We start from the raw sequence: 13,004 nt of genomic DNA on the forward strand, positions 1-13,004 counted from the left end.
ATGTATTCAGACACATTATGATATGATTAACACTCAGCAAGCAAAGACGAGTGAGGTACAGTTAACAGCCATAATATAATTAATTAACAATGTGTACATAAAGAGAGCCCATAAAATCACTTATGAGAGGATTTATACCAGATATATTTCACATCATTTTAAATACATGTGCAATAGCATAACTCACAGTTTCTGTAGACTCCAGTGTTTCACTAATTCAGAAGTAACACCAGCATCCAGTAATAACCGATTAACCAGATCCACATTACCTAAGCATGGATAAATAGGAACTGTAAAAAATGTTTAAATGCGGTGTACACTGTTGAATTTTGACAGAGCTAGCCATCATCTAAGCCTTTCCTTATGTGTCCCAAGAAGAAGCATACATCTGAAGCTAATTTTAGCACATATCCATCCTTTTTTGTCCTAAATTTCACTGGTTTGTTTCACATCCCTTGTGATACCACAGCTGAGAATCCAACAGATCATAATTAGCCTCTGGATGAATGAGATGGCTCTCCCTCATCCTCATTAGTGCAATGACCTGTCAGGAACGGCCTGCTCCTCCAGAACATTGCTGGCTCTAGTCACTTATTCTCACTGCAAGGTTACCTAGACTTAGCATGATAATCCCCAGGTAATATTTGGTATCAATATTATGGATGCTTTCATTCATCCAGCTCCTCTGGGTTAAATCCGGAAAAATTCTGGGTTACCTTGTGTGTGTGAAAGGGGCTCAAGTGTGCTGAGATGTGAGAATGTGTTACCAGCAGTTAAACAAGAAGTAACGAAAGTTGACATGTCTTGGAGAAGGAATTAACTATTCTATGTGGGTGGAGAGCTAACTAGTGGGTGGAAAAAATGAGGGGGAAAAAACTGAATTAAAATGTCTGTGATCATAAATGAACAACACTGATTCATTAGCTAGAGATTGGCTACATAGCGGTCAGTTAAAATTGTAGGACAATTAAAGGAATATATGCTATGTGTTGTATTTGTCTTGGTGACTCATATAGTCCAGTAAACCCTGGAATTGTTGTGGGTATGTGGTCCTGATGACAAAACTTACTTGATTTTGATCTTTATGTACCATGTGTAAATGTCTGTTTGGTTCCTACAATAGGGAACAGACCCTAGATCCTGACCTCTGAAGCAGTTATTGCAGAAGTCAGTGAGGAGTAAGAGTTCATAAAAAAAAAGAGGCGAGAAACAGTGCAAGGAAAAAGTAATGTGCAGATTAATTCCCAGCGACATGGAACATGTCTGTATTGCATGGCTGCGTATAACTGCAACAAGCCATCAAAGGAGCGGCGTTGTTTTTTTTTTTTTTTGGGGGGGGTGCTCAGCCTCCTTTGAATGCTTTAAAAATGTCGCGCTGCAGTTCATTAATGCGCAGGCTGGGGTAACTCCTTTATGACACACACCACACACACTTCAGAGAGGGCAGCTGGTGTAACACTCTGCCGCCCGCCCTCCTGATACTGTGTGCTTTTCATTAGGGTCTTATTGAAGGCAGCCCAGGAATTCAGTTTAACTCGAGAGATCTGACCGTAGCCCGCCTTTATAATACCAAGATCATATACAACAATTACAGGGGCCTCCATGACAAATCTTTACAAATGTGAATGGTTTAAATTGAGATTTTTTTTCCCCCCCTTTGGACAAACAGTTTTCAGCCTTGTGATTATGGATTACTCTGTAGAATAATAAATTGAGCATTATTTTACATATGAAAAGAGTCATAAGTGAATAAAGACGGTGCTGAAATGACGATCCACATAATAACACCCATAAGTACACAAGACACTCAGAAACACCCATAAATGATTAAAGATGGGTTTGAAGTGATGGTAAGTAACACTGAAGGCACACACAACAACATACATGTACACTAAAGAAACTCCGGGGATGTTAGGATGTCTGAAATAACAATCAGTTTGCCCAACTGCTCCTTTCATTGCGCTATATTTTGAATGGGTTAACCCTACTTAGTGTGCCCCCACCAAGTTTCCATCATGTCCTTTGGTTCACTCTGTCTTTCTCTCCCTCTCTGGCATGTCCTGCTTTCTTTCACTAACACAGGGTAATTGGAGGTTGCTGGGTGGGTGTGCAGCCACAAGGCCAGCCCCCCCACACGCCTAACACGTGCACTGAAGTGAGTGATCACCGCACCTCCAGTGTTAAGATCAAAGGCTTCTATATAGAAGATGGGGGCAGAACCCAAGCCCACAACAGCCAACCAGAGGGCAATAAATATCATTCGATATTGACTGAAATATGCATGCGTATTAATGGACCTCAAGAGACGTGCTCACTTGGCAGGCTCAAACAAAAGCTTTATTTAATCAGTCAGGGTAAATGTGAGCTTATTCCTCTGGGGAAATGGGTTGAGGAGGTTAGAGTGCTGCTGGAGTGGCACCGTGACTTATTCTTTGTCAGTCTCAACAGTAGTGGTTCCAATTGATGGTCATTATTTGAGAGTCTGACCAGCAGCCCAGAGCTGTGAGGGGAGTATTAAAGCAAGCCTAAAGGTGGACTTGTGTAGCTAAGGAAGTACCAAGAAATTAATAAAAGCATCTCTTAAGAGTTGGTCATTAAATTTAATGAAACAGAAGATTAAGGAAAACACTCATATAAATGATGGGGATCCAATTTTAGGCACAAGTAGTGGGAGCCATGTTTCTCCCTGCCCCCACAGCTTGTGTCTAAACTATGGGTGTATCCTTACTTTTGAGACAACCTGTATTTATAAATATGCATGATCATGCCCACCAGACATATCCTGCTTTCCTCTGCTATTACCTTTGATGAACTCCTAAGACCACACTAGGACAAAAAAAATCTTGATGTTTAAACATCAGACAGATTGAGAATCTAACTTAGAAACAACTAGCAGGCTAATTAACAGGCTTTATTCTATATATAATAACTTGTAAAGTTAGTGCGCCTGAATTTGTTTTACAAGAAGCTGTCTATATGCTGTTTTTCAAACAAAAAAAAGCTTTACACAGTACAGTTTCTCTGCTCTCAAACTGGTGAAACATAAACCCAGGAAAGACAGACAGCCATATGTCCAGCACTTACACAGCGGATGGTTGGGCGTCTTCCGGTCAATGTACTCGTTGAACTCGATCAGGAACTCTGTGTTGTTGCTATTCTGTGGTTTCAGGTCCTTACAATACTCTCTATGAGACATAACACAGGAGAATCTCTCAGGGAATGGTTTAGCGGAAAATCAAATCTACACTCGTCAAAATATGTAGGATATTCAGTCCATCAGAAAATGTAGCCAACAAGCAACAAAAGCTTGTGTTACACCAGTTAGCATTATGCAAACTGCAGGCATTGATCATTACACACTTGCCTCATACCACACAGATATTCAGACATTTCCGATGGATTTTGAGTGTGAAACAACAGACAGTTTGAATAATCCTACTGTTTACTACAAGTTAATTACATTAACCTTGTAGATCCATTTCAAACCTGCAAACTTTGTACAACAAATATGTTTTGCTAGTTCTGACAGAAAAACACAGACTTAAAAGCAAAAACGGAATACTGGAGCATTCTCGGCACTGATTCGTTAGTGAGGACAACATGGTTTTTAAAATCCACCTCTAATAAAAACCTCTAATAAAAAGTTTTTATCATGTCATGTCATGTTGTCATGTGCATGTGTTGTTTATATTGTGCTAAAATACCTGTTATTCACAAAATAAGGCCATGGCTGACCATTTCTGGTTTGAAACTGTAGTGTTCCAAAGATAGTGTCAAATGAAAGAATTCAGATAGCCATGTCATAAACCTAAGGAACAAGTCCTGTTGAATGGTGGGTTGGGGCTTTTGACCTATAGGCAAGTAGCAGGTTTAATGAAGCAAGAGAAAGGTGACTAATTGCATATTCACAGATCTACACAATTTATCTATACAAGGTGTAAAGTTACATCTAAGCCAATTTTAGATGGACTACAGAGGTATGCTGGGATCCTCTTTGAATTGATCCACCCTTTTCCATCCTTGGTCACGTGGGGTACTCTAGTGAATGCAACAGTATGCTGTGTTATGGATGTCGGTATGCTGGGTGATTATTGGTACCAGCACCAGATTAGCTTAGACAAGCATGGCATGTATACTGCTCCATGCTATTTTAGCTCTGCACAGGACATACTACATCTGTCTGAGGGTGAAAGAGATATTTTGTACATTTTCAACAAATGAATTCACACAGTCCTCACATTAGAATCTGCTTAATCCTCTGAAGTAAAAACACATGTATTTGCACTTATCATCTAACACTCTGTAGCTCTCTGTAACCTACCTGGGAGCTATGAAAGTATATCCATACTCTTCAAACTTATCCACCTGTAGACTTTCAGAGACTGAAAAGGAAGAGAAACAAATCAGAATCATGTTTAAGATACAGCAAACAGCTGACACTTAGAGAGCTTTACTGCTGCTATAAATGTTAAAGACATATCTGATATGACACTGTGAAGTGAAGACAAGTGCTGAAGGGTCACGTGATCAAGTGCATTAACACAAACATCCAACCACACTCATTTTCCCAGGGAGAGCTCTGTTTTGGACAAGGACGCTATTTATCTGCGAGCTGGCTGAAACATATTATGACGGATTGAGGCAGCACATCTAGCCTGGAGGCGCCACAACTTCTCTCCAACTTTAACATCCAGCAGAACTGAATCTCACAAAGCAATGTATCAGCAGCTAGCCATCTAGCTGCGCACACACGGGACTTTCCATGCTTATAATATCACACAGTGTATGATACTGGAGGACACATTTATTTAAACTATGATGTAAACTGTTTTCATTTTCTATAAATTAAGTTCCAGGCTCTAAATTCCATCCATCCATTATCTGTAACCGCTTATCCAATTTAGGGTCGCGGGGGGTCCAGAGCCTACCTGGAATCATTGGGCGCAAGGCGGGAATACACCCTGGAGGGGACGCCAGTCCTTCACAGGGCAACACAGACACACACACATTCACTCACACACACGGACATTTTCGAGTCACCAATCCACCTGCAACGTGTGTTTTTGGACTGTGGGAGGAAACCGGAGCACCCGGAGGAAACCCACGCGGACACGGGGAGAACACACCAACTCCTCACAGACAGTCACCCGGAGCGGGAATCGAACCCACAACCTCCAGGCCCCTGGAGCTGTGTGACTGCGACACTACCTGCTGCGGGTGTCTCATGGGTGTTTGGTGTCTAAATTCAGTTCTCAACATAAACATTTTAGACAACACTGTTAAAAATACTGGCTATCATAAATACAGCACAGAAAGAAAAGTCAGCCCCAAAGTCAGCAAAATCAGAATGAACAGTTTTATCCCACATTTTCTGATGTAAGCAGTCCAAAAAAGTTGACTGGGTTGTTTTATTTAATTTATTTATTGTTTTGTGTTGGGAGGCACTTCAGGTACCAAAATTCATTTAAGCTATTCGTTCTTTCAGTGTCAGAAAAGGCGTATATTTTATGAAAAAATTAAATAAAATAGATCACACAAATCAAATATTTAGTTTTAATTGTTGAGTATTTCATTTGCCCTCCTTTTGACTGATGTAGCTTCCATGTTTGTTTGTTATTTTAGCAAGCGTGCTTTTAGTGTTTCAAAATACAGTGACACATTTGCCAATCCAAATCTTAGTCTCGGTATTTGGTTGCATATTCTGTCTCATAATCCAGGTAATCAGTGATGTTGAAGTCCCAAAACAATAGACACGGCATCCCAGACCTCAATATCGGTAAACATGTTTCAATGTGCAGCAAATGGTTCTCACGAGACATAGAACATGCAACCACATGAAAAATGCTGGCAAATTCCTACATTGATCTTCAGATGTGCATCTTTCTTCAGATGCATTTAAAAATAACATAACATGTTATGTTTCGTGATGCCCTTAATCCCCTAAAAGACTTGTGAATTGTTCTACTCTCATTTATTTAGTACTTTTAGTTATTTGTCTAGATACTGGACAGTACAATTAACATTTGAATGACAATGAGGCTGTTATTTGTATTAAATGACTGAAGATAAACTATATTACCAAACGTTTGTGAACACCTGCTCATCCAGCATTTCTTCTAAAATCAAAGATCTTAAAAGTTAGTTTGCCCACCTTCTCTATAATAACAGCTTCTGCTCCTCTGGTATGTATTTAGACTCAATGTTAGAACACTTCTGTAAGGATTTTATGCCATTCAACTATGAGAGACATTGCAAGGTCAGTCAGGTACTGATGTTGTATGATTTGTCCTGGATCACAAAAGCCATTCCACATGTACTGCCTGATGATCTATCATTCCAGAGAACACCGTTCTAGTGCTCCACAGATCTGACGCATGGCATTAAGCATACCGACCTTAAAATCATTCCTTGTCATTTCATAGATTATACAAAGTGTGTCCACAGTGGGTGCACATTGAATATGTGAAATCAATGTCTATAAGAAGTGTTTTCAAACCTTCGAACATATAATGCATACATAGTCTGCGTACATGTATGTGACACATGAAGGATAAGACAAAAGCAGAAAAAGGAAAAACAAATACTTGCCATTTTTCCACAGAGGGTCAAATCCTAAAAAGAGAGGAGAAAAGGGAGGGTGCAATTGACCAAGGCAGTGGGGGGAAGGAGGGGGAAAACAGATTTGGGGTAAAACCACCAGGGTTAAAAGTCACCAATATTTTATTCACAGAGCAAGTCTTGAATAAAATATTGCATTTTGATCAAAAGGACTTGTCTCAGCACACATGGAAGGAAAAAAAAAATGTGAGGAGGGTCTTTAAATGTGGTCATCTGGGCTTGTGGCACTATCTCCACAGCAATGTTTTGGCATCATTCATGAATTATGCATCATGTGAATTTAAACACATTTGGATGGACACAATGACAGAGTAACTATTGAAGAAAAATAATTAATAGTTTCAATTGTTCATATTTTTTTTACCAAAAAGATGCTGGACATGCAAAGAGTGATGTGAATAAAGGCAAATATTTGCCTATTGTCCAGAAAAATGTTTTAAAATAATGCACGGGGGACTTAAAACTGGCAAATTTACGCTACGCTCACATTACAAGCATCATTCATCAATTTCAGAGTTTTTTTCAGATCACATTTGACAGTTCACATTCATAAATATAAGTGGCCTGTATTGGTCTGTAATGTAAACAAATCTGTCCCTGAAACAGCATTCATGCACACACTGATACATTAATTCATGTCATCTTTGTGACCAACAACTAAAATATTGTATATGTGAGATGACCCATATTAAAACTGGAAAAAAGAGACGTGGGTCTGGCTCATATGCATCACATTTTCCTCAGGAGGACAGCAAACAGCTTGTCCACTGTGCATGATTATGAAGAGAAGGTGAAAACAGCCAGCTAGTTTGCTTTTATTGCTGCACCAAGACATTGGTTGAAACCCAAATGTCTCCCTACACAGTGCACAAGTCATAAAATAACAGTTTCTTTACTCACATGATTTGTTGTATGTATATATAAATATATTCGGGTATAAGTTTCACATCCTGCTATTGAACTAGTGCCCTGTTGGGGTGCAGTAGTTCTGAGGTGCATTATGCAATGAATATAGCACTTATTGAGCAGACAGAGTCGACATGTCTAGGTGCATGCGCACAGGCAAACAGATGCATGAAAGCCAATCTGTCAGTTCACACTCATTTCACATGCCCACCAATCAGATACACATCCAATCGAGGTCCACAAATGAAAGTGACTCTGAAAAAATTCGATTTGACATATACACACAGCCCTGAAAATATCAGATATGTTTCACATAATGCAAAGAAAAAAACAATTGAGATTTGAGTCACTTCAGCCTGGTAATGTGAACGTACCCAGACTGTTCCTGAGGCTCACCGAGAGCTAAATAGTTGCATGTAGGGGGTGGTATTTTGGAGACAGGAAACCACAGTGTTACGGTGTCACAGTAACCATATGAACTAAGCTGTGCTATTAGAGAGGAGCCTCAGAACTACTGTCCTGATTATGTATGTATACACACACCATCCTACTCAGCCTGTATCTACATCCAGTAGACACTTAATCCCTTCCACCCACCTAATAGGCCCATTATAAGTGTACAGTCACAGACAAAAGTAAACACCAATGTCAATGCCCCAAATACACACAGTGGTTCAAAGTTGTTTTGATTTATTTTACCCCTACACCACACTCTCACCAAATGAGAAAAGAAAAATATCTTGACATTATTTATCGTACTGTGCAAATAGCTTTCATTTAACAATTGAATTTTGAGTGTTAACTGTATCCAACTTTGCCTTTATTACAGCTTTTATTCTTTTGAGGCAAACTACATTCAGATTTTTAAAAGCAATCTGTAAATCAGAAAGTTCAGTTTTAGAAGCTGGTTGAATTTTACTTATCTTTTCCCAAACCCATTCAGTGATTCAGCTGAGGTCTGGCCTCCTGGGGGACCAGTATACAGTTCTGAGGACATCAGTAGTGTCTTTGTTTCAAACACAGTGTTAAAGGAAATGTCGAAGATTGTAGGGAAACGTAGTTCACTCTGGTTGTTTGCATTCAGAAGCTCTGCATCTTTTAAGGTGGAAAGTTTATTTGAGGACTGAAAAAACTTGTTTTTAGGTGGATGAAGTTTAATTTGTCTGGATGTTTTTATTGACTGTTTGAATTACCACTGAAATTCATTTGTAATTCAAGTTGTTTAGTTTGGTAGCACTTTCGGTAATGTGGTTAGCTCTCTCCTGTGTTTTAGACATTTCCAACTTAAGTGATTCGAAACAGCAAAAAATAATTACATATTTGGAATTTTCTTCATTGTCTAAAAATCCAGATGCCAGTTTGTTTATTTGCTCATTTACAGATCTGGGGCTTCGTAAAAACATTAGGCCAGTTTTGAGCACGCAAACAGACTGAAAACATCTGAATTTTATAAAAAAAAAATTTTTGTTTTTGATTACAATCATGAACTTTGCCTTAAATGATGTCTTCTTAAATATCAGGTTAAATTCTCTCCTAGTGTTGTATAGCTGTTTGGACTGGAAATTAAATAAATGAAGGGTGGGCTCTGATTTTGCACAGTGCTGTACAATTGATGAAATTCTTACTTTGATTTATAAATTGTATTTTTCAAGTATTTTAAACATAAGATAAATCAGGTGTATAAATACATATTTTTAAAAAAAATCTATCTATTTTAACGATCTCATGATGAGGACCATTAGACTGATCATATTTTATCAGGATGGTGGATCAGTCTCAGTACAACACTGACATGGTTGTGTCATATTTGTGTGTGCGATGCTTGTACCAGACACGGTGATATTGCAGGATTTTATACAACACGTTTGTGTTACTGCTAAGCTGATAAAGATCCAAGACATAAAAGTATCCAGACAAGAGTAGCTTTGTGGTCAGAAACTGACCACTGGTGAAGGACTAGAAGTGGATGAAAACAATGCTGCACTTACTCTTTACTGAGCACCAGTAAGGAAGAACTACAGAATTTTGGTTGTCTAGAGCAATAAAAAATAGGCACTCACTCACACACAGACACACACATTTTAGAGGATGTTTTTAGGGCAGAGTCTGTGTTACATGGAAGAAATGGAACTGTTAATCCAAACACATGGTCAGAAATACAAGGGGACATAAATATAGGAGTTGTTGTTTGGATCAGTCATGGCTTTGATGATATACCACCAATACAGGCAAAATATTAATGACCTTGCTTAGCATCTCTCTCTCTCACACACACAATAATAAAACAATCTTGAAGCTTACTTGCACACACAAACGTCATGGCAATTCCAAGAGCAAGTATTCCAGTCTCATACACTGATCACATGCTACCTGCATCCATAGCCTCTCACACAGAACTGGGTAATTTTGTATGCTGTGTGTATGAGTTTGATATAAACGTGTGCATGTTTCAGCAGTTACAGTTAGATATACTCATGTCGAACTGTGAATTAAATATATTGTGAGAGTATTAAAGAGAAAGAGAGAGAGAGAGAGAGAGAGATTGGTTGGTTTTATAGTGAGATAACAAGAGGATAATACTTGCCAGAATGACTGGAGGAATTCCCGGCTACAGACAGACAAGGAAAAGAGAGGGGGTGAGAGAGAGAGATAGATAGATAGATAGAGAGAGAGAAGAGTGGGGGGGTTGAGTGAGGATGGGAGGGAACAAAGTAGGAAAGAACATAAGGGATTAACCAATATTTTATTCAACTCTAGAAGCTTTGAATAAGAATATTGTTTTGAAAATGAAAGATTAAAGGCATACTCCATAGTTTTTCTGTCTATCCCCTATCTGCTACATTGGTATGGTGTGGTCAATAGACACAGCCATACCTGAGATAATTTTTGAGAACAGAAGAGACAACAAACTGACTCAAAACATTTTCATAATAGAGGTCAATGGGCCTTCCACTAAAGCATCTTTCCCACTGGTTTCTATTATACATTTATTTTAAGTAACTGTGTTTTCTGAGGTTTTCCAAATACACTGAAGTTACTGTGTGCTAATCAATCACATTCTACAGACACGACAGTTAGAAATTAGGCAGCAAACACTGGAGTATTCCTTTAATGGGTTCAAGTCTGAAGTCTAAAAGAATTTCAGATTGGTTTCTTACTTCTAAAGCCACATGAGAGAGGGGAGAGGTAGAGTGTGGGTAAAACATGGGAGCGGAGGTGTGTCTCTCAGGCCAAAGAGCCTTTTAAAATGTGCAGGGATACACACTTGAGTCTGTTAGTGAGCTGTCTGTCTTGTCTGCTGCAAGCCCAAGGAAGCTGACCACAACTGAGGAGTCCGGCTGGTCCAGCTCTAGGGGGCAGGAGTCGGGGATTCAAAGGGAAGTGTGGAATGGAGGTGTGTGTGTGGGGAAGGCTCTCTGGCAGGAAACTACTCTAAAATATCCCTTCAGTTATACACAGGAAAAGAGAAACCTGTGTTTGGGTTCAATTACCACTTACATTTGGCCTGAGTGATGGTGTCTTCTATTTTAGCCCGGATGTAATAACGACTGTAATCAGGCAGCACTAACGCAAGGCTGAGAGAACGAGAAAGAGAGAGAGAGAGAGAGAGAGAGAGAGAGAGAGAGAGAGAGAGAAGGATGATGATGTAAAGGGGAGAGAATGAATATTAAACAAAAAATAAACCCTGCAAACAATTAGAAATACCCCATAAGGTTTGTGTTCAGTGAACGTGCATGTTTAGATTTCTTGCCCTTCACAGAAAAAGTGATGGGAATGCCCTCTAGTGGCTGCTATACAAATCACTACAGTATTCACCCACATGATCAGGAATATTCATAAAGGGAATTTCACAAGACATACAAAATCTATGAATTTCTATCAATACAAAAATACAAACAAAAACATAAATAAGGAGAGCTATTGTTTTATTGCTGCACCAGCTCATAAACATATATTAAAGTTACCTGTAATCAGTGCCCTTGACTGCAGCCCAGGTGTATGTTCTCAGGCCTTGGTCTATGTAACGCTGCAAAGGAAATTGGAAAACACCAGACTTCACCATTCTCAACAGCATCTTATCAATCCAGTCAATTCAGTTTTATTTTTTCTGTAAAGTTGAAGTATTGATTTGAGATGGATAGGATGTCATCAGCAGTGACTTTTTTTCATCATTCACGGTTGTTGTGATTCATGTTTTCCCATTTTCAGTGTATGTCAACACCATTGACATAATTACCAACGTGTCTACAACAGCAGATGTGACTGCTGTCTGACCACACCAATCTGACGTGTCTTGCAATTTGAACAAAGCGATAAAATATAAGTGGACTGCCAATCAAGTGAACCAGGTGAGATGGTGAATGGCACAGCTGTGATTAAATAAGGATTCTAGAAATAATATTACCTCATCCTGGGATTTTACTAGTGTGTAGAGGGTTTCATTGCCGTTGTGTCCATTTATCATCTTCGTTCTGATCTACATATAGAGAGAAAATGAGAGAGATGTAGAACTGGTTAGAAATGGAAGTCAACTCCTTCATCTCTAAATATATGCTCTTGTTTTGAGCAGAAGAGAAACCAGTAACTTCCTTATTAAGGTTTTAAGTGAATTATTTCCCCATCAGTTTCTCTCATTTTTCCAGGGAAATGTGTCCTCCCACTCTAACCTTTTAAGTCTTGTGTATGTTTGTTGCTTGCTGGTTGGGACACATTTAAAACAGGTGAAAAAACTGACCTTGTCATTACAATGGGCAACGAAAAACAGACGGCAAGCTGTTATTGTGAGAAATTTGAGGAATTTCTACCAAAAATAAAATGCAAACACAAATTTACCCCCACTTTGATCTCATTCTCCAACTCTGCATCCAAGAAATCTAATGTCACTGGCTCCTCAAACCTGGTGTTCTGTTAACAAACAAAAAAGCTTCAAAATTTGGTACAATAAGGTGCTGCTGCTTTACATGCAACTCACAGAACATTATTTTTCAAACAGCATCTGAATGTAATTAATTTGGTTTCCTGGCAATGGTCTGATAAACAGTTCTCTCAAAGAGCCACTTTGAAACATTGCTACGGTTTACCAGCATGTCTGATAACTAAATATTTGGCCACTTTGAAAGAAATATTCAGGATAATTGATGCAGCAAAGTCCTCTGACCTTCGCATGGAAAACATAAACAAAACTATGTGTGGTTTACATCCTAGGAACAGTCACTGTGATAATAGACAGGAAACAGACAGAATGCTCAGGTTATTCCACATCACTGAGAGCCATGATTAGCTTGTTAGTCACAGAAAAGCACTGATCCATTCGGCTAGGAGGAAAAATAGATGAAATAATGCTAAATCAAACAGAGCTGTCACCCACACATGTTAGGGAAAGAGAAGGATCTGGAGAAGGCGGCGATGATAAGGAGAGAGGACAGGGAGAGAGCAAGACAGAGGAGATGAAGAAAGAGAGAACAGGAACAATAGAAAGA

The 13,004-nt window shown here is 39.0% G+C and overlaps 1 protein-coding gene across 1 annotated transcript in view; it reads right to left on the reverse strand.

Annotated features, from left to right (window-relative positions):
- Positions 1–13,004, reverse strand: part of cacna2d1a (calcium channel, voltage-dependent, alpha 2/delta subunit 1a) — a 149,377-nt gene that overhangs the window by 26,935 nt on the left and 109,438 nt on the right. Inside the window, exons 19-25 of the mRNA XM_066667263.1 lie at positions 12,358–12,429; positions 11,930–12,001; positions 11,490–11,551; positions 11,023–11,099; positions 4,322–4,382; positions 3,085–3,185; positions 188–269 (exon numbers count right to left, since the gene is read on the reverse strand). Of these exons, the coding sequence (XP_066523360.1) occupies positions 188–269; positions 3,085–3,185; positions 4,322–4,382; positions 11,023–11,099; positions 11,490–11,551; positions 11,930–12,001; positions 12,358–12,429 (527 nt within the window). The remainder of the gene's footprint in view (positions 1–187; positions 270–3,084; positions 3,186–4,321; positions 4,383–11,022; positions 11,100–11,489; positions 11,552–11,929; positions 12,002–12,357; positions 12,430–13,004) is intronic.

The sequence above is a fragment of the Hoplias malabaricus genome, chromosome 4 (genome assembly GCF_029633855.1).
Source record: "Hoplias malabaricus isolate fHopMal1 chromosome 4, fHopMal1.hap1, whole genome shotgun sequence".
Classification (NCBI taxonomy): domain Eukaryota; kingdom Metazoa; phylum Chordata; class Actinopteri; order Characiformes; family Erythrinidae; genus Hoplias; species Hoplias malabaricus.